General features: G+C 40.0%; 1 protein-coding gene across 1 annotated transcript in view; it reads left to right on the top strand.

Annotated features, from left to right (window-relative positions):
* The window catches only part of LOC110958200 (SH3 and multiple ankyrin repeat domains protein 2), a 329,760-nt gene that overhangs the window by 235,176 nt on the left and 67,752 nt on the right, over positions 1–26,832 (top strand). The window contains 3 exon segments of the mRNA XM_051937780.1: positions 5,273–5,354; positions 17,564–17,646; positions 21,241–21,365. Coding sequence (XP_051793740.1) covers positions 5,273–5,354; positions 17,564–17,646; positions 21,241–21,365 — 290 coding nt within the window.

Genomic DNA, 26,832 nt, shown 5'->3' with positions numbered 1-26,832 from the left:
ACTATAAAAGACGGTACAGAGCCAACTGGTGTTTTTAATGCGCTTCAATGACATGACTCTTTGAAAAGTCCAATGCTGGAGAATAGTAATAAGTACACAGTGCAATACAGAGATTAAAAACAGACAATAAATTGTGTCTTATACTGAAAACAAGGACAGGTCAAATAATAAAAAGAGTACACAGTCAAACAGAATACAGACTGATTCCAACAGGACAACACCACAAAAGATCAGTGGAGGCTGGTCAGTAGAAATAGAACATCATTTAACTCTCCTAATAAATGTTTTTGGGAATGTTTTAAAAAGACAAGAGACTAATTTCTTTGTCCAGGCAGTTCCAAATTCTCAAGCTTGATTCAACCTTTGTCTCAGGTCAGCTTAGCATTGCTCCGCTGTTATTCCAGACACCATAGGAACCTTCAGTAAAGCTGCCGTCACTCTGCATCGGTCTCCTGTCAAAACAGACACTTGGTCTTCTTGGTGTACCAGCCATCAGACTGTCAAAACATCCATAAGGTTTTTACTGGCCCTCTGTGTGTGCCTGTCAAGACCATAGATATAGTCAAGACTTCATAGAAACAAACTGCGTTCAATGTTCTGGTCCCAGCTGCAAAGTTTAACAACTTTTCAACATGGTGTCATAAAGCTGCAGCATTTCATAGGAACCACAAAAACACACAATCATCTTTTTACAGAAGTACATAACGAGCGTCTTTACTGTCTTTATTGTTGGTTAGTGCATGTAAACAACAACCACAAGCTCATTTTAGGCAAATAAGAGCCATTTAGAAATCATGCAATTTAAAACCCATATTGTTGTTTCAATAATCAATAAGTTATTCGACACTAAATGATAGTATAAACAACAAGGAAGGCAGCACCTGTAATTCATTGTCAGTGTTGAATTACTCTGCTGCTAGTCAAGCATCGTCTCTGTTTTGTTCCATGAAAGGGTCGCATAAGTGTGAGGCAAATCAAGGAACTGTGAAAGTATGGTCAGTTATAAGTTTGGTTTTTTTTAAGTTATTTATGTACATGCTAATCATCGGTTGTTCTTTTTATTATAACCAGTTTCTCATAGGATTACTAGTTTCAAGAGAAACAAAATGCTTACATGTTTCCAGAGCTGGGGCATGAGCAGCATGAGAGGGGTTAAAACTAAAGATTTGACTTCTTACATGGTATGGAAATATCACAGTAGGTCAAACCATGAGACACCATTCACAACGAGCCAGTAAAGAGATGCTTTGTGTTTGCTACCACATTACAAATAAGCTGCAGTTTTGCTTCTACTCATTGCAATTGCATCAATTTTACCAACAAACAGCAAAGCTTTATTAGTAGTAATGTTGGTTTTATAAGTAGTTGGAGTCATGGGGGTATTTTTCCGACAGAACGACAAATTGAAATCGAAAGCAGAAAATTGGTATTGTTCGTCATCATTTTAAAAATAGAGCTTGAATTATAATTAGTGATTTCAAAAGCCCCATTTTTTACTTAACAGGATTAAGTAGTGTGATGCCAGGAGTAAACGTAGCACAAGTTGCATGTTTAGAATGAAAATGTATTAGTCGTCTTTGGTTTCAGGAAAAGCTGCATTTGTGGAGCTCGAAGAACAAGCCGGCGTACAGTTACCAGGCCTGAGATGCAGCTCTGTGCCAGCCACATCTGGGCTTTATTTCAAAATCAATCCTTAAAGTAACTGCCAGCCAGAATTAGTGTGATGTGCTCTTGTTTTTTTGTTTTCTTTTTTGGCAGCTGCAACAATCCTGGCGGCTTCATTTTCTACTTTTACGAGAGTTTTTTTTTTAAAAGTGCAAATAAAGACAATCAACACACAGCAGAGATAAGACGTGCTGGAGATGGATTGCTGTGATTATGTAAGAAAATAAAAACAGCAAATCACATAATCTGAGCCAAAACCGGACTCTTAAGTCGACAAAATAATACAGCAGCGTGCGTTATAATTCCGGTTACAGCTGTGCGGCAGCGTACAGTTGGAACGATGCTTCGAAATGAGGCTCTCCATCTCATTGTCACTTCTCTCCCTCGTGCCGTAAAGTGAGAAGCGACTGAAGAAAGTGTGGAGGGAAAAATAAAATAAAGGCCTGGAGGGGGAAATCCAGGGAGGACCAGCTGCCACACACACACACACACACACACACACACACACACACACACGTTTGCAATGTAAACAGGTGGCAAAACAGCAACCCAAATAGAGACGCTGGTGCATATTTTCACACAATTATTTTATGTTCTTATCAGTTATGCATATGCGCACACACACACACACACCCTTACACACAATTGGCTGCAGCATCTCTATTGATCTGTGACCATAGAAACCAGCTGGCCGCAGTCAGACAGCCGTTGCTATGGAGTGTGACTGTTGTAAATATCCTATTCTCTCTTCTGTCCAGTCTACTGTCACACACATTATCTCTGTTTTCTTTCGTTTTCTGCACCAGAACCAGGCTATAACCCGACACCCACCCCTCGTTTCCTTTCCTTTCCTTCTTTTTTTTGTTTTTTTTTGTTTATGTCTCTATCAGCCGGTCATCTCCTTCCAGCCACATCCTCCCTCCAATCTGACACTGTGGACGTAGAATCAGGCAGAGAGAAATAAAATGTTCCTGCAAAGATGACAAGATCTAAGCCGGATCAGAGGAGATGGAGTTTCTGTGAAAGTGTGACAGCTGGTGTGAGAGAGTCTGTGAAGGAAAGGGAGGAGAGGGAGGGAAAAAGGGGGGGGGGGGGGGGGAGGAGGAGGATGGCTAGATGAGGCAGAATAAGACGGGAAGAATCTTAACTCTGGAGGTCATGTGTGTGTCCAATATGCACTTTTAATACAAAAAAATATTTGTTTTTAGTCTACAAAAATATATTTAAAAAATGTAATCTAGTAGTGCACTGATGGACAGATAAATTAGGTCTGAGGCCTGAGAAGGACTTAACCAGCTTCAGGTTCTTGTTCATCTTAACATTTCATTGAATGTGTCCTGTTTTTAACTTCTACACATTCACAGTGCTACAAACTTCTCTTTGATTAGATTGGATTAGATTAAATCAGCAGTTATTTTATTTCTGCATTTATTAGCCAATATTGCCACCCTCTGGATCTTTGTTTAAATACTGGTCTCAATTTTTTTATATGAATGACCTCTACAAAAAAACACGGTAAGCAAGAGTACAGTTTTATCGGTTTGCATGTCTTGTACATTTATTCATTTAATTAACCTGTTTAAATCATGAGGGATCAACCTCATTCGGAATACAAATTGAAACGGACAACAGCAAAGCAGAGTTACAAATTATATGTATATCATATGCATATTTATATTAGATTTCAGTTCCATGTAAACCCATAATGGCAGCATTTTGTGTAGCTGCCAATAACGACAAAATTGAGCATCTAGAACTGCTCACCTCTCAACATTTTCTTAGTATTACAAGGTCAGATTCAAGGATTTAAAACTGTGTTAACTATAGTTTGCCGATTTTGCTTGATTTTTGTCTTTCAACTCAAAGCCAGGCACTTGCGAGTCAAAGCCATATGTTTTTCTGGAGTTGGTGGAGACCAAAGCAGAGATGACAGAAGAGTAAATATTGGCATTTGTTTGCTACACATTCTTCTGAATAAATCTATGAAGTGATAATATGTCAGAAAAATAGAGAGAAGTCTTCAAGAAGTGCTTTTAGCTGGTCAACTTGTAATGATTGTGTCATTTTCAATTGCAATGAGTCGGTATCAGCCATGTTTCAGGACACAGAAACAGGAGATCAGTCAGTTTTCCATCTCATCAACCCATTAGCTCTTTTTAGAAGAAGTCAAAAACCTCCTTGAGTAATCTTACAAACGTCATTAGGGGAAGTTGTTTTAAGAAACTTGACATTTCCATCAACTTTCCTAAAATTAAAATGTGCATGAAAAGGTCAGCAAAACACACTTTTTGCTTGTAGATTATGATTGTAAATCATAAAAAAGGAGACATTGTTGTGTTACAGGACTGGACACAGAGACACAGATTTTTCCACCTCAGGTAAAAAGACGCCATTGGTAATATGTGCACATCATATTGGGTTTACATGACAAAGACCTCTTGTAGCTCTTTGAATAATGACAGTGTGACCTCCCAGTGAGGAGGTCAGAACGGAGCATCAGACTTAGTTTTTTTGTTTGTTTGTTTTTTTCTAAATTTAAGATTGGAATCTTTCCCTTTCCTTATGAAATCATTTCTTCAGTCAGACTTTATTAATATAGTGCATGTCAAACAATAAATTCTCGAAACAGTTGCAAAGCGCATGTCTTTAATTAAAAACAATGAAAACCATATTAAAAAAAATGACTGTAAAGTGAAAAACACACTAGATAAAAGCCACAGCTAAAATAGATGAGTTTTATTTTAAAGATATCTACATGTTCTGCCCCTGTTAACCCAAACAGTAATATTTAAAGTGTTTATTTGACATTCAGTGACAAACTAAATCTTTTATTAAGCATTAAAATTGATTCTTGGCTTTGGGTGTGTTAGTCTGACAAAACAATTGTAAATTTAGTTTGTAGCTTTTTCTAGAGTGGATGGATTTTTATGAGTTGTCATGAAGGTGGATCTGTTGACGCGAGTTGAAGAGCTATTCTCACATTTTCTGAAGCTCCCTTTTGTGTTTTAGTTCCTCAGTGGGTTGAATTTGTTCATTTGCCGTAGAGATTAATGACGCCAGGTCAGCTGATTAATCAGACTGATTTTATGCCATTTTGAGACAATATGCATCAACTTATTGACCAAGAAGACTGCTAACATGGTCTACATTTGGCCCAGTGAGTTACTGCAGCTAATTCGTAGTTTTTCATGGATTACATTCACGACAAAAGTCATTATCACTGAAGGAGGCAGACGAGGAACTTAACATGCAGCTCACTGAGCAGACAGATTTTAAAGATTTTAAAGTTGCATTAAATAAGAAGATGTTTGAGAAGTTGTTGAATGATGTTTTCACTCATTGGAGCCCCAACAGATGCTGAACTGCAGAGATCACATGAGAACAGGTGGCACTTGTCATTGAAACAAGTTCAAACGTCCTGCTGCTTTTGGTTTTGATCCTGAAGATGCAGCGCTGACAGCTCAGTAGTGTTTTTTAAGTGCTGTTAGTCAAACTTTTCTTTTTTTTTTATTCCACAGGAATGCTGCCCTCCTAACAGCCATCACTGATTTGTAAACTGTTACAGATGGGATGTAGATATTGATCTCATTCTGCTGTGATTTGGCAGATTCCCGAGCGGACCGAGCTGACAGACGGAAGCTCTTCAGACATTACACTGTGGGCTCCTACGACAGCTTTGATGCCTCTAGGTAAGACCTCACACTGACACGCTTGTCCTCAAATCCACTACCAGGTCCTCTGTGTGTACAAACATGCATATTACATAATGTCAAAAAGTCAAGAAAAACAACATTTTATCGTCGAATGATGTTTCTATTTTGTAGCCTAAACAATTTTCTCTCTGCGGGCAAATGAAATCTGCTGTATATACAAGTAGAAAATTTACATACTCCTCTACTATTTCTGTTTATATCTGGTATCTGCTGTCAGTTTTGGGTAGGAATCTTTCCTTTGTTCTTCAGAAAAATGAAAAGTCGTAGTAGCAAGAGCAGATTTAGGATGCAGCCGTGTCTTCTGAGCTAAGTGAAAAGTTTTGTCTAATGCTACTTGATGTCGAGTCCCAAGGTTTTGTACCGTCTTGTTCTTAAGTTATTCCGCTCCACTCTTCTCCTCCTCTCTGCTGTCACATCCACTTCAATACAAGCTTCATTAGAAATGAAGATAGATGTATGCTCCTCTGTTTATATGTGTGTGAGGGTAAGAGAGCTCAACATATTCTCCGAAGAGAGCAAATCCCGTTTTAAAGAATCAATCACAGAGCTGAGATGGATGTCCTTGCAGCAACGTTTATATTAATGAGCTCTGGGTAGTGTTTGATCAGTGCAGGTCATCTGTCCGGCGTCATCAGGCATTCAGCGGCTTGTATGGCAGAACATTTTCAGCGATTTTTACAGCAACAGGGAAGTGGCTAGCGGTATGTGCCAAGGCCGAAGTTATGTCCTTCCTCAGTCTGGCCTGGAGAGGCAGATATTGTAGCACTTACAGAGAATGAAATGTTTGTGCCAGTAAGAGATGAGTAGTCTGTCATATTACGTGGATGTTGTGCGAGTTGTTTGCTGTTAAAAATTCAACAGATTTTATTTATTTATAGATGTAGAGCACTTATCATGATATCAGGGCTAAAACTAAGGCTTCTCATAAATATGTATAATATGTTATTCAATTAGCAATTGTATTAGCTATAAAGAAAACAGTAAATCAATACACAAATTGGAAAATATCATGTAAACTAGAGAAAAACCTCAAGTAGGAACAACTTTAACAAGTGGGTATTTGTCAAATTTGGGTTGAAAAAACATGGGAGTATCTAAAAACATCCTCATGTAGAACAATCTGCACTCTACCCTCCACATTCACCACAGCTGGTTCAGTAGAGCAAAACTTACCACACTACTTATTTTTGTAATTACTGACTGAATGCAAGTACAGCAGCTCAGATGTGTAAAACTTCAAAGATGCAGTCAGCCATTTTCTGAGAAAGTTTCTTGATATTTAAACAAATAAATGCACCCAGTGCTCATTAAGAAGCCTCACCCCCAAATTAACGGGGTTAGACGGTCCATCATCATAGGTGTGGTCAAAGCAAAATAAACTTTAGAATTTAAGACCAACACAGTAAAAAACTATCAAGATTTAGTTATTTGGATTATTTTCACCGGCCATAGGAACCACAAAGCTGGCTGAAGACACCAACCTTCCTCTTGCTGTGATGGTTGCTATGTTTAGTAAAGAATGGGATTTTCAGACTGTGTTCATGAACAAAGAAGCAGAGCCTGGTGGTGTTGAAACTGACTTCGTACTGTAGTTTTTGGTTTTAAACGGGGAACAGAAGAGTGAAACGTCCATCCATCCATTACCTATACACCGCTTAATCCTCATTAGGGTTGTGGGGTACTGGAGTCTATCCCAGCTGACTCGGGGTGAAGGCAGGAGACTTCCTGGACAGGTCACCAGTCTATAACAGGGCTACATCAAGAGACAAACAATCACACTCACAATCACGCCTACGGACAATTTAGAATTACCAATTAACCTCAGCATATTTTTTGGCTGTGGGAGGAAGCCGGAGTACCCGGAGAAAACCCACACATGTACAGGGAGAACATGCAAACTCCATGCAGAAAGATCCCAGGCCCATGCCGGGATGCGAACCGTAATCTTCTAGCTTCAAGGTGACAGTGCTAACCACTGAGTCACTGTGCAGCCTGAGTAAAAACATCCACTGCAAAAATTATAGAGCCGCAGTGTATCATATTGACATTATCCTCTGGAAAATATGTAGAGCTTTCCTGTACACAAACAGAAATGCCCCCAGCGCCAGTTGACTGGTATAGTGTTGTGTGGATCAGTTGGAGCCATGGCAGTGTACACCAGATACAGCTAATGTGGAGATTTTCGCTACATTTCACAGAAACTGTATTGGATCAGAACTGCATACTCTCCCTTTAAGGTTCAGGTTGCATGCATTTAGATAACAGCATACGCACTGATGTAAAAACAGCCACTTTATTTTCATCTCCAAGACAGGTAACAAAAGGGGGGCAAAAACATGAACTAACTTAACTTGTAAAACTACCATTTTTTTCCATTTCACTTTTTCAGTTTGCAGTGGAAATACTTAAAGAAGACCTGTGGCTTGTTTCAACCAATTTTATTTCCCATTCATGTGGTTATTGTGGCTGTATAGGTCGCGCTAGCTTTGCTCTTCCAAAGAAAGATGATTTAGATATTTACATGATTCATTTTAAGCATTTGTTTTCAGTCTGTATGAAAGGAAACTCAGGAAATTAGTGTCTGGAATGGATGTTTCTATGAATGCTTTAGCTTTTACTGACCATGCTGTGGCCTTAGCATTCAGTCCAACCACTCCTATCTTCTAGTTGACATTGGGGAGGTAAAACACCATCTCCAGGATGCTTGTCAGCTGGGATTGTTCACTCTGTCGTCAACAGGTTCTACTCTTTGAAGCAAGAGTTTCCCTCCTCAGTGAGCGCAGGAACACCACTAGTTTTCAGACGTTGTCTTTCAGGACATTCTGTTGTCTTTCCTCATCGATCCTCACAGTGGAAGTCAACGGATGGAGATCCCTAATGTTCATTTCAGGCACCTAATTTCTGTGGTCAGACAGAAAGCAAACATGTAGATAATTAATATATCAATGTTTATCTTTGCAAAGCTGCAAGGAACTCGTGCTATTTGTCTGCACTGCTAAATTCCCTTTGCAGTCTGTTTTGGGCCACTCCTCATTAATTAGCATGTACGATGGAGATACAACGGAAACATTAACAGCAGACTAACATTAGTTGAAATGTCTTTGAAAGTACTTGAGAGTTACTTTAGGTTTTGAAGTACTGTACTGTATACTCCCCCCCCCCCCCCCCCACACACACACACACACACTAAGAGGTTAATGTCTTGCTTTTTATTCCACTGCATTAATGTGGCTGCTATTGTTCATTTTGGATCATTACTTGTATATGGAAATAAATTCCATATTCTTGGCGTCTGAAGAGCCACTTTAAGGTATATTTCCATTCCACTGTCAGCCCTTTTAATGATTCATACCCTACATGTTGACAGCATTTCATCAGCTAATGGAAGGCTCTAACACATTCCCACAACAAGGTAATGAATCTGAAGTCTGTCCAAGCCCAAAATACATTGTATTTGAGATTGCTGGTTTGGCACGTCCTCTATATTTGTGATCAAAATGCATAAACTAAACTCATGAATCTAAATCTACACAACAAAGGTGGAAATAGTGGCTCAATACAGCTACCCTTATGTCATTTTTCAAATCACTACTCTGCTCTGTAGTGATATCAGGTCCATGTTGTAATGTATAAAATGTGGAGATGTCCATGGTGATGAGGCCATGAAGGACAGTGTGTCTTTTCCCTCATTACTCTGCTGGATTTCCTCCGGCAGAACTAAGCGAACATGCTGGAAGGTGTTTTTTTTTTTCCAGCAAGTGCCCAATATGGGTCAAGGTGAACCATCTCCAGCATCTATCACTCTGCAGTGATGAAGACTGGGTGGCCAAATGTGAATTGTGGCATGGACTGAAGGCCCGTGTGACATTAAAGGTCCAAGGGAAATCTCAGCTGGAAATTAAACTTGAACCTGAATATAGGCTGAGCAACGACAATTTAAGTTTTGTGCTCCCCGATGGAACAAACTGTGTCGGAACTAATATTTTCCCTCTACTGCCAAGATTGGTCCTTATTTTCCTTTTTTTTTTTTTTTTTTTTTTGAAGCTGACTTTTCGAAGACACTCACATCAAGTCCCTCTATGCTCTTTAAAAATTCATATTTGTTTTTAAACTGGCAGAGGGGCCTGTTGAATTCTGCATGAGACAGGAGGAATTTTCCTGCTCTGTGTGTTTATGGGCAGAACAAAGGTGCAGCATGAATTAAACTAAAAGATGAACTGAGCTGTCGGTAGCACAAAATATCACTGACAGTCACAATAGTGGACTAGAGAAATAATCATGTGTTTACAGTAGATATATCGTGAATATAAGGGTTAGGGTTACTATGTCCATCATTCACATACAGGACATGGAAAGAGGGAGAATGTTTGATTGGACATTTTTATAACGATGTCTTTATTTGTTTCTTACATGAAAATCACTGTAAAAACTATATGCCAATATTTCTTGTCCCAGGTTTGTTGGCAAAGAATTTGTTTACATATTGCACAGGTAATAATAAAAGATTAAAAGAAAAAGAAAAAAAAACGCGCACACAAGAACAAACAATGTAAAAACAAAACACACATTTTATTGATATATGGAATCTGCATCTTATCTGTGTTTCATAAAGTCAGTTTCTGTGTATTTATAATTGTCAGGTAAATTTGAAACAGACAAATGTCTCAAAAAAGAAAAAGCAAAGTAAAAAGAAAAGAAAATGCTAACTGCTGTGCTAAACTGGGTTGCATAATGTTGTCTGACAGACAGTACATGCTACAATATGCATGGATTTGCTAAAAAGAGTTGAAGATGTCGGAAACACAACCAGTTGTCTTCCATCTGCCAAAAAAGGAACAGGACAGTTGTAGTTATTCCCTCGTGTCAGCTGGTATCGTCCATGTTTCATGTTGTCTGTAAAACTAGACGACAGAAGCCGAAACAGCAAATCAGTCATGTGAGTGAAATGTTCTCAATGTCTGAAGAAGTTAAAAGCCATCTCAAGTGAGCCAAAAAGTGACGTTTTTTTTTTTAAATTTGAAGTTTCCACTAACTAGTTTCGACAAAATATGCATAGAAAGACATAATGGGAGCTTATGGTCCATTTAGGGGAAAATAAACAACAAAGCAAGGTTCTTAATTGATAATTTGTGCAGTGTTCTTGAGTTCTCCGTCAGATTCACCCCTTACACATCGAGTCTGGTTTTAAAAGACCAAATTTCAGTAGTCCACAAAGCAATGGGTCACATAATGGTGGTTATGTTCATCTTTACATGCAGTTGATGCTTCCTTCATGCAGTACAGATATGTTTCATCTGTTTATTTACACACAAAAACATTATGGTCAGGCAAAGAGTCCAGATTTGGGTTAAAGTAGAATTCTGTTATCATGAATTTAATGTTATTGAACAGCAAACAGCAGTCTCCCATGTTAAAGTCCATTGTTTTGCCAACCCATCCGTCCACCCTGACCTCTTCTCTGCTGATTTTTGTGGTTCTGTAACTTCATCACTTGTCTGCCTCCTTTGAATCCCATCAGGATGGTAAAACCCCCAAATATCCACACTGGACATGACCTCACTGTGAAGCCCTGGAAGAAAGGTAGAAAGTTTGTGGAAATTAATATGATCAGGCATGAGGTGTGAACAAATCTAAAACAAAGAGATGACTACAGACAGGAACATGTTTTAAAAACTGCAGGAGGTCTTTTATACTCAGGCATGCCTTAATTTGGTTTTTCTGTCCAAAATCTGCCAGATGACACAGATAAAATTCAGTTCGCTTTTATTACAGTGGCCATATAACAGCTTGTGCTCCACTTTACATGCATAAATGTTGAAAAGGTAGAAGAAAGGATCTTTCACTGCAAAATGCCTTACTGTCAAGCTTCTTGCCATAAGGACATGAAGACGAGATATTTACTGTAGTTATGGCTTGGATTGTAATTGTCACGCAATGCTACAGATACAGAAATTACAATGCAATGCTGCTTTTTGGAGGGTTTTACAAGCCCACAGGCTCATAATTGCTCATGCAGGGTGTGTTTAGAAAGGCTACACCGTATTTGCATCTTTATCTGTCCGCACATTATGTCTGTTTTTGTAAAAATCATCTCTATTACAGGGATTGTTTGGTTTCTTTGAAGTTGTGTGAAGTCCATTTTCAGTGTATTATCCACAGTCGATGACAGTCAATCATGATGCCAGTTTGGAGAAGCAGACAGGAGCATCACTTCAAAGGAACCAAACTATCCCTTTAACGTAAACATAAAAAAGAATCTGTGTGATTATTTTAACGGCACAAAATAAGATAAAGCCACATTTTTTCTGCCTACTTTGTTTATGTCATAAGTGCTGTGGGGCTTTCTATTACCATCGTGTACAGAGTGTGTGCAGGATTATATTTACAGCTTACTTTGTGCATTGGGAACATTTTTCTTTTATTGATTTATCTGTGGGAAACTGACTCCACAGGACATCATGATGCATTTATGTCTGATTCCATCTCATAAAACAAACGCATGAAAATAGCTTCACAAAAAGAGACAAATCTCATTCATACGGTGGACTTTCGCTTGCAGATACATTTTGTAGTTCGTAAAAAGTATACATAAAAATACGTAAAAAGTGAGCAGGGCTGTTTCAAGGTAGCGGCACTGTGCTGCTACAACAATGACTTTTTAATGCTGCATGTCCTGATGAAGGTTTGAAGCTTGACAGCTAAAAGTTCAGCTGAAGTCCATTAGTCTTCAGATCTGACGTGCAGACAGACAATCCCTCCTCGCTGACTGAGGCTGCGGCGGAGGTGGAGACCGAGGAGAGCCAGATGTGAATTATTATACATAATGCATCAGCTCTCTGCTGTCAAACATAAAATGCCGATGATGCTTGTACCTGAGGAGTCATGGTACAGTGTAGGGCTACACTTTATATTGAATCAGCATCGGCAGAGTGATGAGATTTGTTTTTACTGTTTGATACGATAACAAAACTCAGATGGCTCTCATTTTCCATGACTACTTGAAAGCTTGTGTGATAGAACACCTTTTATTCAAATTTAATGGGTCTTGGAAGCACTGTGGTTACTTTATCTACAAGAGAGTTTTGTGTTGACTTGCAGGCTGCAGATGTGCACAACAAAATCATTAGGAAAATGACAAACACAGAAGAGAAGATTTAGTTGCATAAAGAAATACATTTGTCAGCAATATTCTGCAGTTGTTTCCACAACGAAGCACAACTGATTTGTTTGACCATTTTATTTTGCCCAACAAAGCTCCGTATGATGAGTAGAAAACCAGATCTGAACGTCTTCCAAAACCAAACAAAAAAAAATCTATTTTGGATGACTTTGCCAGTGTTACACCATATGAGAAAGATTCCAAACAGCCTTTTTCAGCTTTTTAAAAATATTTTTATTGTTGATGCACTCTCCTACAAAATCACCCCAATTACCTGAACATGATTTATTCTTTTAGAATAGTTATTTATGTCGTCTGATGGAAATTCCTGTACTTTTCAGATCCTTGAAAAACAAGGTATCACACTGTCAGGTTTTTTTTCCCCCCAATATCCTCTTACAGTCAGAGCTGGTGGCTGAGAGTCCTCTGCCCCTGAGAGGTTAGAAGTCCTTAGTGATGAATAGTTTAGCTGGTATCATTTTCTCCTCCAGCCATCAGTCAGGTAATGAAAGCGCTCGATGATGGCCTCTAGTCGCTGTCCCCTTGAGCCAAACCTCCAAACTCCAATAAAAAGTTTCATGTGGATAAGGAGGAGATGAATATCTGACAAACAAGCGGCTGTTGCATTGCATGGCGAGCTTCTCCTCCCGACTATAAATACACCGCGGCCTCCCACGGTGCAGCCCAGATTGAGGCTTCGTGCTCCCTGAGGTAAAGCCTGCGCTCCATCCCATCCAGCCTGTTCAGCAGCCTGCCCCATATCCTGCACGCTCCGCTCTGTTTTGATAGCGCAGCCTCAGTCTGCTTAAAGCACTTGTTGAACACGATGACACCTTCGATAAACTGTCAGGTCCTCTTGTGCTCGCTGCGGTGCGATGACCTATTGAAGTGGCCGCCGTGTCAGATTCGGGTGATCAAGGTGTGATTACCGATGACTGCCTGCCTTGGGCCGGAAGGCATCTTTGTGAGTGTGTGTGTGTGAGAAAGTGTGAGGGAATGCTGGGAGATAACCTTCAGTGTGTCAGCAGTGCCGGCTTCTTTCCTCTCTAGACAGATTGCGTTGCTAAGGGAACAGTTGCTAGGATGGCAGTCGCGCCTCTCTCTCCTTCTTTATTCTCTCCTCTCTCTGTCTTTTTTTTTTCCCTCTCTCATCCCACGTGTCTATTCAGTGTAATCCTTGCACCTAATATAAGCTGAATGATGCACCCTCACTGCAAACACCTCCGGCTAGAGGAGCAAACTTGGCCTTTTGCTTGGGCCGCTCCCCAGACAGTTTCACGGTCGGTCAGCCCGGCTCAGATGATCAGTCTCACAGCACCAGGCTCAGCCATGATTACTGCAGGAAATGAGATGGAACGTACCATTTTATACATGTATATTGCAGAAACAAGAACACTAGAGGAGTAAAAACAGTTGCTGTTAACATATTAGAAGCAAGAAGAAAACACCTATTTAGAGTCTAACTTAAAGAGATGCGATTGCTTTTGGATTAATCCTGCTCTTGTAGTCGAGATGCTGATGGAGGATTCCTCATAAACACAGCTGCAGCTTAGGTTCGGCTAAGCAACCGCAGCTGGTGTTACTGTTAATTAAAAGAAGGAAATGGGAGATATATCATGCGCATTTTGTATGCATTTGCAGCCTGACTGCACCATTTTCATCATTTATGTCATTAATGAGCACAGGAACAGTAGAATAGCAACCTAATTTGTTATTATCAACCCATTTATTTACGAAACCAGCCATTTGGGGCAAAGACTGGATTTAATTAAGCATTGTTAAATTTCTTGCAAAGTCGGCAACTGCTTCAGGACTCCAGAAACTGAAGCCCAGGGTGTTACACTGATTAATTAAAACATTATTTGGAAAAAAATGCACTTGTGCTTGTGATGCCTTAGGTGTTATTATAATCTGTCTTTTAGCGTCTCCATTGCAGTGTATGATCCGACAGCTTTAACTGCCAAAGTGACCTGAAACAATCGTTGCTGAATGTACCTCCAGTTCTAAGGGCACATAGGAAATAGAAAAATGGAAGTTTGTTGCGTAAGCCAATCTATTTTTTTTGCTTCCACATATTAAATATGGCTTTGTCAAAAGAAGAAAAGTTGAAGTGGGACTTCTCAGTGGACGACAAGGATGGACACATCGAAAGTTAGGGTTTGGGAAGGGACTTTTTGGGGCTAGCATGAATTTTAGCATTGACCAATTCTTTAGTTTCGTCTGATGCATTTGGTGATCCAGAACAGAGTTTGTCCATGACACTGCCCATTTCTTTAAACTTTTTAACCACCTTCGCCACTGTGGAAAAGCCAAGTGGAATCCTCCTTGGATGATGTGCATTAAATTCATCTGCTACCTTGCAATATGTCCATCCTTCATGCTCACTGAGAAGCACCAGTTCAACTCTTTCTTCTTTCATCAAAGCCTTATTTAATCAGTGGAGGCCAAAAAATTGTAGTTAATGAGAATTCTTATGTGTCCAGACTATAAGAACACAGTGTGATGGCTGTTGTGAGCATAACAGGGGGAACAGGTTTAGGCCACCTTAAACCAGCCAGAAGTCCCTACAATGGGAAACAGCTTTATATTACCTGTCCTTTTTACCAGTTTTGTTGACATGCAAGTTTCTAAATATGCATGATGCATGCTTCTAAATGTACGTGTTTATATATATATATATATATATATATATATATATATATATATATATACACTACCACATGAGAGATCCTTGTAAAATTGGCACTGAAAATCTTTCTCGAGTCATCCCATTTTTCAGACTATACCCAATAAACAAGCCTAAACATCATTTTCATTTATCCAACAGGTTAATATGTTTTAGGGGTTGACTGATTATCAGCGCCAGTACTCTGCGTTCTTCCAAATGATTCTTATTTATTGATGGTTTACAGAATCCCAATGAATGAAATCATAATCTAATACCGCTGCCTCTCTCTATCTATAGTGACCACTTCTGCTAACCTGATTGGTTACGTGTCTCTAGTAAGAACCAATAATCACTAAAGGATACATTTGGAAAAGTTTCTTTTGAGCTAAACAACTCAAACACAAAGACTTTTGAACAAAGTTTTGTGTTTTGAGTTAGCCTTATTTTAGACAAGATTTAAATTTTTTTCTGTAAATACCGGTTTCATATTTCTTGAATACAAATAATTGGTATCAGCTCGAAGGGGGAAAAAAACAAGAAGCAAACATGTTGTTTGAGCCCTCATGTTTTCTATATAGTTTAAATTTCTTTGAATTTCTATGGTATCAGAAGAATGAACAACTTTGGAAGTTATTGCTGAATGTCTTCCCCGTTTTTGTTCAGTGGCATACCCCACTAGGTTTAGACATTCAAGGTTATAGCCTCAGAGGTTTAATGGATCTCATCTTTTTTGTCTGTTTGGTTCACAGAAGTATAAATAATGTAAAAAAAAAAAAAGAGAGAGAGCGCGAGAGAGAGAAAATAGCCCTGGATCCATTCATATCTCGTTCTGATTTAAATTCCTCGAACATAATAATGTGGATCAAAAACACTGTTATATTAATTCACTACTGGTAAAAGTCTGATCTGTTTACTAAAGTCTAGGTAGTTTTTTGTCACTTCAGGCATTTTAATGTGAAGTTTTTCCATTACACAGATATTTGGGATATATGGGATACTTCCCCATAACAACACGCAGAGTATAATTTGTCTGATCATTGAAGTAACTAACTAAATATAGCAACAGGTAGGTGAATAGGAATTACAACAGTTAATTTTTTCACTGTAAGACAGTAGATTTGGTGTTATTTGCTTTTTTATTTGGGGTGTTGTGTTACAGGTGAACAGCATCTGCATCTAAATCTATTTGGTCTACCAAATTATTATTAAATCAAAGTTATGAAAACATTTCCAAGCCACATGATTATGGCTGTAAATAATCATAAATAAGATTAATACCAGTGACACACAGTTTAAAAAGTTAATGAGCACAGTGACTCACATTTTATAGTAAATTTGCTGTAAAATAACTTTAAAACGATGCATTAGTGACGTTTTCAAAGCTAAGCTGAACCCCAAGAACGCCTCTGTCTATGTTTATGTCATTTCTTGAAGTCATTAGGATTGTTTAAAGAAAACTGATTGTAAAAGAGAGAAAAACGTCTTTTAATAAAGGAATAAATTAGTAAACAAGAAAAACACAAGTGTCAGTGGATCGAACAGCCAACCCTCAAATCAACCAACCAATCAATCAATTAGCTGCTCAGTTAGGTAGTTACAGCGGGTTATCTGACTCCATCGCCAGCCCTCTCCCCCGCTGCTCTCCCACCCACTCATTCTCTCACTCCCCTCCACCGCCCCACCGACCAGCCGCTCGGTTCGGTTGCAGCGCACCTTGACGTCCGTCCACGCCGTTATTCCGCCGCTCCTCCCTCCCTGCCTCACTCTCTCTCTCTCTCCCTTCCTCCACACTCCCCCCTCCAACCCCGGCGAGCTCCAGCCTTCCTTCCCGCCTCATCATGAGCCATTAAGCCGCTGCCACCTCCAGCCTCATGTCGCCTCTCCTCGACGGCGCAGCTCTACCGCACCGCCGGTCGGAGCCTCCGCAGCAGCAGCGGGGGTAACCGCGCCGCCGACCCCGCGTCTCCATCAGCTGCGGCGGCGACGGGAGTCGCAGGGAGGGGAAAGGAGGGAGGAAGGAAGGGAGGGAGGCGCATCTTTTGCATCGTCGTCTCCCTCTTTATACTTTTATAAAAATTCTTCTGGGTCGTGTCTTTTCTGGAAATGCTGTCGCCGTGCTGCCGGGGCCGCTGTCATACCGTTTGATAGAGACACAGTCCGGCGAGAGGAGGAGGAGGAGGAGGAGGCGGCGGCAGCAGCGGTGGTGGTGGTGGGGTGGGGTCGGGGTTGCCCTGCCCTGCCCTGGCCGGACTAGCTCTCCTCCAGCAGCATGAACCTCCACTCGGGCAGGGCGTCCGTGGCCATGCTACGGATGATGGGCTGTGCTAACGGGCGCTCTGCTCGGCATCTCCTCCACAGTGACTGCGTGGTGGACGAGAAGACGGTGGTGCTCCAGAAAAAGGAGAATGAGGGATTTGGCTTCGTCCTGCGAGGGGCTAAAGGTAAGATCAGTTACTTTTTTTGTGATTTTCTTATTATTTTTTAATGCGCTATGTGTGTGTTTGTGCAATTCTCCCCAAATCCATCAAAACACATGTAGAACACACCTGCAAAATGATACATTTGCATGAGGAGTTTGGCTCTTCTTGGATTCTTATTGCATGTAATACTGCTGTATTCTTCTGTATTCCCTCCTCCTTCATCCTCCTTCCTTTTAAACCCTTCAAATAACTTCTGCTAAATGCATTTAAAGCAACTTTAATGTGACCTCCCCTTGAGGCAGCACACGCATCAGCAGATGCATTGTGATGGCAGGTTTCTTGGTGGCAAATTTCCCTTTATTTGTAAATTCACACCCCTCCTTCCTCCTCCAGAGCTCCCATAGACATCTGTAACATGACATCCCTGCTTAATTAGGGGAAGGCATGAAGAAATCAACCTCTGCTTGGCGTCTACCTGCCTCGCAGCGCCCAACATCCTTTACCCAGCACATCATGAGTTGTTGTGATATGAGTGGCCCATCCAAGGCAGTTTTGATATTTCACCAGGCCGTGAGATTGGCTCTAAAAATAGCCAGTTTGAGCTGCTGCGTCGGTTTCTATGACGATTCTCGCCATGTCATAATCCACGTTGCATTCCACAACTGTGCGGTGCAGTTCGATTGGTCCAAGCCATGGTTACTGTCGAGAGGTAAATATTCATGTTTTTGAAGACACATGCAGAGAGAGAAGGGGGGCAGGGGGGGAGGGGGCAGGGAGAGGAAAGATGGATTTGTCTTGAAAAACAAGAGGAATGTTCCAGTCATCCTGACACACACTGCCATCACCCCGGGGGAACTGACCCAGCCGAGCTTATCCTGCACGGGGGTGAAGGCAACACACACAAACGCGGAAAACATGCGCTGATGCTCGAGCTGTCACATAAGCTTAGATCCTCTGCTGGGCTCCGCATTTCTGCCCAATTTTGGTCTCTACTCTCCTCCTCCTCCTCTTCCTCTCTGTCACTATGTCACACATAAAGAAACACAGTCATCACAATCATGTAGATCTTCCCCCCTACATGAAACCCTCGTACGAGCCCGCGGACTGTGTCTCCCAGTAAGAGGATGATTTATAGGAAGTGTCACTTGTCACCACTGGTTTCTCGCAGCCGCAATATTTTCTAACCTCCCCGAGAGCAAGATAGAGAGAGAACGAGAGGGAGGGATGGTGGGCTGCAGCCATGTGTGCTTAGAGTGATAGTACAGTACAAGATAGATGCTTGTTTGGACATTAAATCAACACTGGAGGAGCATTAAAAACATGTCCCGGTGTGCATCTATTAGGGTTGCAACTAACCTGTTCTCTCTGTTAATCAAACAGTTGTTTGGTCTATATGGCGTCAGAAAATGGTGAAAAATGTCCATCAAATGTCTTGTTTCATCCACAACCCAAAGATATTCGGTTTACTGCCAAAGACAAGGAAAAAAAAACTGAAAATATTCACACTTAAAAAGCAGGAATCGGACAATATAGACTCTTTTTTCTTAAAAATGACGCAGGCTTTATTAATTAGTCATCAAAACAGTTGTTGACTGATTTAATAGTGGACAACTAATTGATTAATTGCTGCATTTCTGGTACATAGTGTCATTAAGATTATTAACATGCATTCCAGCATAAAAGAGCGTAGTTGTTTTTGCTATAAACTCCTTTATTCTTTGTCTACTTAACCATTAAGGCTGAAATATGTCAATAGCTCAAGTGTGAAAACTGTCAAAGTTCCAAAGTGCTCAGTCAAATTCATAAACTTGTTTACTCATACTTTGATCAATTTTTTGATATAAGATTTAAATCATACATTTTCAACTGTATTGTATTTGTGGTTGTTTTGCACAAAACATTTTTTGAATATTTTAAGTTATTCATAAACAAGCACAATACATTTCTGAACAATAATCTCTTTTCAAGCACCGTCCTTCACCAGAGAGCCTAAATGGATACAAATAAACACTTAAATGTGCACAGATTCCTAAATGTGGTCTTCAAAATGCAGAGAAGAGCAACCTTAAAGAGCTTAAAGATCCCTAATTCTGTACATTCACAGTGTCATCATTTTATTTTTGGGGTCTACTAATCGGTGTTTACATGTTACAGCATCCAAAGCACAGAGCCACCAGACTCCATTAGCAAAATCTGTAATTTCACTTTGCAAAACATGGGAGCTGATAGTCTCATTTACAGGCTGCTCCAAGACACTTTGGATCCAAACCTTGGATCAGAACTGACGTTTTAAAACAGCAAAGTAGCACGATGATGCAAACTAACCAATCAGCGCAGCAGTACACCAGCAACTCCTGTGTTCTGCAAGGTAAAATTACTGTTTTTGTTAATGGATTCTGGTAACTCTGAAGAGAGCAGACACACATTAAAGTTAAAAGTGAGTTGTCTGAATATTTAGAATCTTGTGCACTCTTAAAGAGCCCATATTCTGCACATTCACAGTTTAATAATTAAATTTGGGGGGTCAACAAGGATGCACTTACATGCTTTAATGATCAAAAACATATATTTCTTTTAATATTGGACATTTCTGCAGCACAATTGGAAAGCAACTCAATTTGGCGTCGACTTTGGGCTTTATCATGCACAGAAAGCGGCTGTATAACACAATGAAGGAAGGAGGGACACAAACAGCAGAATATGGGCTCTTTAAAGGAACAAAAAATAAAAAATGATATGCTTTCCCTTAAAATGCAGCTTAGCCCAAACACTGGAAGCAGTTCAAACCAGTGAGGCTCCTTCAAAAGTGGAAAAAATACACCTAAAAGCTGTCATATCTGCATTTTCCTCATTATCCAGAAAGCAAGTGATCTAAATTTCAAAAACCCAGCTTTTGTTTACTTGTGACTGTTAGCAAACCTGGCTAACTCTCTCTGAGATGCTAATTAGCTCCAGCCGGTGTTACTCCAGTACATAAACTAATACTGGATTCCTGCATTGTCACTGGAAAACCTCCCATAATTCTGTCACTGAAACATTCCTGCTATAATTACACCAATTACTGCTAACCTTGTAGTCATACCATGAGTTTATTAATGGGCAGAATTAGCTTTTGTGTTGCATTTTTATTCATAAACAGCTGAAGGTGAGGTACAGACTCTCTGTGGTTCATTTCTCGTCAGCTAAACTAAATATACTGAGTAGTGATTTGGTTTGCAGACTGTACAAACAGCTACACAACATACAGCAGGTAAAAGCAGCACTACTGGAGTTGTTGGAAAGTGTATTTTTACTGTTAAGCCCTGCTTCAGGCCTTTATGCTAAGCTAGGATAAGCCTCTATACTTTACACACAGAGAAAAACTGATACTTCAGTAGGTCACTTTTGTAACACACGTTTAGACTTGTCATAGTAGTAAAAGAACAAGTGCTATTAATAACTTTAGCTGTGTTTAGGTGTAGATGAAATCATTAAGGTTAAAACTTACAGCTGTACTTAACAAGTTTAAATACCGAATTGTCCTGACATTGTTTCAGTGTGTCATTAATTTTTGTGTGGATTGTCAGCTACATGTATCTTAATTTACTGACTTCATTGTCGTTCTTTGATGCACAGCGGATACGCCCATTGAGGAGTTTACTCCCACACCTGCCTTCCCGGCCCTGCAGTACCTGGAGTCGGTGGACGAGGGAGGAGTGGCATGGCAGGCGGGGCTCAGGACGGGGGATTTCCTCATCGAGGTAAGAGCAGCTCTGTTTCTTATACCTTTTCCCTGCATAAGCAAGTTGGTGACAGAACCTGAACCAGCATGGTCAGGCAGACTGGCTTTTGTTTTTACTGACAGTGGTTAACATGTTCGCTTCGATGTCTGGTTGATGGATTTTGAACTCCTGGCTGTTTGCAGTGTTTTTAATGTGACATGAAATGATTACGTGCACTTGGAGATGCGTTTAAAAGTGCAGCATGTGCTACATCTAATGAGGATGGGTTCTTGAAAGTCTGTTTTTGTCATTCTGGTGCAGCAGTTTGATCATTTGACCCTGGAAGATGTGTCTTTATGTGAAACCTCAGCAGCCACTTTGCTGTGAAATCATCAGTTTGCATGCAATTAGAGCAACAGCTGACTGCTGCCACTTTTGATTGGGACGGTGACTCGTGGATGGAGGAAAACATTTTGAAGCAAAGTCTGCGGAGTGGAGACAAGGTCAATGGATTAACTGAACATAGAGGGAGTCTTGAGGCCTGTCGTGTCTGTTTATTAGTGCTGTCGAGGCTGGTCTGGTTGGCTCCATAAATCATGTTTATCCATAGCGTGTTAGGTTAGAGCAAGGTTGTCCCGAGCGTCATTGATTAAGCAGTACAGTATGTTTAAGGTTTGCTAGGCCATAATGTATATAGAGCTGATGTTGGCAGAAAGAGTCACCAAAGCAGCTGTTTTTATTGTTCATTGAGACATCCAAAGAAGGTTGCAGTGAAATCGCAAGCTTGCATGTTTTGAATTGTGTATGTCTTGAGATTTGCTTGGAAATACATGAAGATTTGTGAAACAGGTGCACTGGTGTTTAAAGACCTCCTCTGGTGGCATCTTCATGTGGTTCTGGTTATGCTGTAAGACACATCGTAAAATTAGCCTAAAAAGTCAACTCTATGTCTGAGCTTTTACCTTTTGAAACTGCAGTGTATCGAGGAAAGTTTAAAAAAAAAAACAACAACACAGATTCAGGCTTCTGGGGTTTTATATGTAGCAAGTAGAAGAAGCCAATCCTGTCAACTGGTTTGAACATGTGTGGCTGAATTACTTCAATATTGCAACTTCCATTTGTGTAGTTTAGTGTGGTTTTACAGTGTTTGAGCAAAGTTGTAGTGTCTGAGTAAGTGTGCTTAAGATGCAGCAAGTTGTAGGGTTAAGTGGCGAGAGAGAGAGAGAGAGAGAGAGAGAGAGAGAGAGAGAGAGAGAGACAGGAAATATAGATCTGCGTATTCTAGATAAAACAAGGATGCAGAGTTGTATTAAAGACACTTTGAGGCAGGAAGGGACGGTATTAATGGAAAAAAGGACAAAATCTGAAACCGTGACACACTTAAATCTGTTTTTAGAGCTTTAGTGAACAACAAGAGAGGAGCTTTAATGAATTGTGTTTGCAAATCTGGGGAAAAAGATTGTTCACTTTATATTTAGCTAGTTAGCTTATATCGATAGTTAGCATGTGCTCCTGCTTCTCCATTTCCTCTGGTCTTGTGCACAAGCTTAAACGAGCATGAGGACATATGAAGCCACTAAGTTTATTTACTTTTTACAGATTCAGGGATATGTTCAAGCGCTGTATTTTTTTTCAACACACACAAAACAGACAGCTAGATACTCACTGAATGTGATAACAAAAATATAATAAATTGGTAGACTTAAAATCAAAACTGCAGTTTAACAGAATGTGATTAGCAAATTGCAAAGGCTGCAATTCTGGATATGTTTTTTAAAGTGCATCTGACCCACATTTTAGATTGCTGTATCAATGGTTGTGCAGATTGAGGGATTGTTATGGCACATTCTGATGTTGTCTCATGTGTTTATGCTTTGTTGCTTGTTTCAAACCAAATATGCTTTTAATGTTGAACTGAACCGAATCACCATCGCCACATCTGCAAGAAAAATTGCATGTAGATATTTGCCCAAAATCACTCAGCCCTAGTTAGATTTACTTACTCCATCCTTGAATTCATCTTCCTTCATCTCCAGAGCAAGTCATTGACGATTCAGCACAGTGTAATATTATATAGCTACGCTTGGTTGAGGTTATGAAAGATGTAAGACTGGCGAATCTAATCCAATACACTGGCTTTGTAGATGGGAAACAAAGTGACTCCGATCGATCCAAACAACACTATTCTAGTGTATGCTCGTGTACGTTCATGCTTGTGCACAGGACAGAGGAGGCAAAAGAGAAGGTGCGTTAGAATGTTGTAACTTTGCCAAAAATCTAAATATGCCAACAAGCTAAATATCAACAATCCTTCTCCAGATTGACTGATTTTATACTACGTTTCCCAAGCCGACATCTTTACCCCTAAAAGAGACTCGTCTGTAGCGACAACAGGGATTTTTGGACAAGAAATATGTGTTTAGCTCCTTAGTATTTGCAAAAACCAGAATGTTGTGTGTGTTTTTGCTGCAAAACCAGTGCTGATGCTGTTGTAATCTTGTCCTCATTTGACTGTAAGACACAAATCTGTTTGGTTTAATAACACAGATGAATTAGGCTTGTGTTGGAATTAAAAAGGTACAGTATTGTTTAATTAAAAGCAAAGTGGATTCGTGTTTTGTCTGTTAGTTCACTCAGGAAGTTTATTAGGCTTCATTTCAGCACTAGGAGCTGTCCACAGTGTGACCTAATAAACAGGCTGCTACGTGATGCAGAAACAGAATCGGTCTGCTCTCCACATGAGGGGACAATTGTTACTTTGGGCTGTCACCTTATGCCATTTCCACTTGGATTCAAACCAACATGTGAGTTTGGATTCCTACTGAGGGTCATCTGGGGACACCAAATTTTGGTTGAAAGCCATGTTTTGCTCGTCGGCCTCTATTTACCGAACTGATCCGATGTTGTGGTCATTGCACTAGGAAGCTTTTGATCCAGAACAGGAAATGTTCAACCCAGTTATGTTTGGTTACACATAGTGGTTGTTGAGTTAAGAAAAGGGCTGCTGCTTTGGCATGACATCTGTTAATATTTAGCATTACAAAGAAACAGGAAAATAAAATTACACCACTTTTGGATTTATTTGTCATTAACTTAAAAAGCTGTGGACCAATCAGGACAAGAGTCAAGCAAGAACTGAAAACTAGAGCAGTGTAACTAAAAAAGGGGCGGTTTTAATCAGTAGGCCTGTAACCGACAACTATTTTGACAATCCATCGATAAGTAAAGCAAATAATCAACTATCCACAATATGAACTGCAGTTACCAACTTTTATTTAGCTCGAGGTTGTTTCAAGCACATGCTAATTAAAAGAAAAGAATTTTTTTGTGACTTGTGTGAATATTGCTGCAAGAAAACTCCAATATTCGATGCTCACCTGTATTATATTATGTTAAAAAGTTGGTGGGATCACTTGAAGCTCAATCTCCTGGAGAGGCGAGCAGAAATAAACACTTCATGGATGTGTTGACAGTCTGAAATCTTGCACACTACTGTGTCCAAGTGTCTTTTTTGACAGTTAGTGACAGATTGATGGCAGCATTCTCTAGTTTCTGTAATAAATTATCGAGGACGTGCTCGCTGGCTGCACTTCATCAACCCGTTGTTGTCTCAGTGGATGTTGAGCGCCTGTCAGACGTTGCTGATGAGCTTTCCAACCATTATATCTGTTTACATCCACTGTAACTGTAAGTCTCCTGTGCTGATGTTAGCAGTGAACTTGGTCTGTATGTCCTCAGACTGAGTTGTGGTTCGTGCTTTTATATAATCACATCTGGCAGCAACTCGCTTCACTCCAGTGAGCAGTAATGCCTCCATGTCAGAGCGTTTAGAGTCAGCGTAAAAAATGTACTCATCTATTTTAGTCGACTATGTTGATTGTATGTTGCGCTTTATCGCTCAATAGTTAACCGTCTGAACCCAAAAGCCCACCAGCAACTGTGAAAGGCATGTTATGTTTTAAAAATTGCCAAAATGACACCATTTATCAGAGGCAGAAGCTATAAAAATAGAAAAGCCCTTTCACATATCATCTGTAATATGCAAAAGTACATTGTTTGTGCAAGATTCTATTAAAAAAATTAACACAAAAAAGAGGAAATTCTGATTTCCTCAAAACAACTGAGAAGCCACGACTGACTCAGCTGTACCCAAAAGTAAAGTTGCAAAAATCCCAAGTATTCAGGTGAACTGCAGGCAGTGTAGCAGTGAGGAAACAGCAAGAGAGACTGAGAGGAAAATAAAATGTACTGGATCAGAAAAATACATGCAGCACGACTCGGCACAGTGAAATATCTTTCTAGAGTTGATGTGCAGAGGAGGAGGGGAAAGCCCTGAGATTATAAAGGTTGTAAAGCTGTAAATAATTAAATATCTCAAGCGTGAGGAGCCTCCACTTTTGTTGGACATGTTGATTCCAGGATATTTGTTTTTTTTTCTTAATGATTTATGGCATTATAACTGTGTCATACTGCATGGTTGTGCTGTTTCCGTGGAGATGCAGGACTTTAAAATAAAGTGAAAAATGAGCCCACAGTGAGCAAAAATGTGACGGGAGCAACAACAACAAAAAAACCCTTACAGAAACTGCTTGTGATTCAGTCGTTTCATTGTGGATTTTTTTTTAAAGTCATGTTTTGGTTTCAAACTACTGTCATTTCCCCCCCGCTTGATTTTCATCCTTTCAAATTAGTTTAATTTCATACACTTAAAGTAATTTTCTAACTGTAACCATTAGGACTTATGTGTCGCATGCACAAACGACAAAACAATTTCCTCTGCTTGGATTAATAAAGTTTCTCCGGTTCTGATTGCACCAAGTTGTGTAAGCAGTGGCAATATTTGATCTCTTGGCATTATCCTGCAAATGCCTCCATAGTGAGAATTTGTGTTGATGAAAATGACTTGAAGTAATCTTCAGTGCTGCTGTGGCTCCTCACGGCGCTGCTTCAGAATCATTACAGATGTCTCGAGTGTTTTAGGAAATGTCATGTTCTGAATACCGTCTCAGACAGTAAGGCAGCCTCGCGATTTACAAACCACATCACAGCTGCTATGTGAAATCAGGGAAAGCACGTTGTCTATTTTGAGCTCTTCCCTGCTCTTATATGACTCCATAATGTGTCTGTAAGCAGCGGCACACTGGGGATTGGTTTATTTTGTGTTTCTGCTAAATGGAGCATGAAATGAGCAGAGCAGCCTGTATCTGTGTCTGCAGCTCCTCCTCAATAAGATATCAACGTTTCTCATCGCTCATTTGCTTTATCTCAAATTTCTGTTGACCCCTTTAAATCACAGCGTCATCAGTCTGCTTCGCTTTAAAGTCAAACCTGCAGAATGCATGGAAAGGCCTGAAAATGCTTGGCACTTCCACAGCTGCACAGCCTCCAGCTAGTTAGCCATCCACAGCTCGCATTCTTTAATGAGAGCATCACTGTACTTCTTATTTTGGCCTCATACTGCAGTTTTAATCAGAGCATTTCAGCAGAAGAAGGATCATTTCTGACG

Source organism: Acanthochromis polyacanthus, chromosome 2 (genome assembly GCF_021347895.1).
Source record: "Acanthochromis polyacanthus isolate Apoly-LR-REF ecotype Palm Island chromosome 2, KAUST_Apoly_ChrSc, whole genome shotgun sequence".
NCBI classification, from domain to species: Eukaryota; Metazoa; Chordata; class Actinopteri; family Pomacentridae; genus Acanthochromis; species Acanthochromis polyacanthus.
This window is presented reverse-complemented; position numbering and strand designations above follow the sequence as displayed.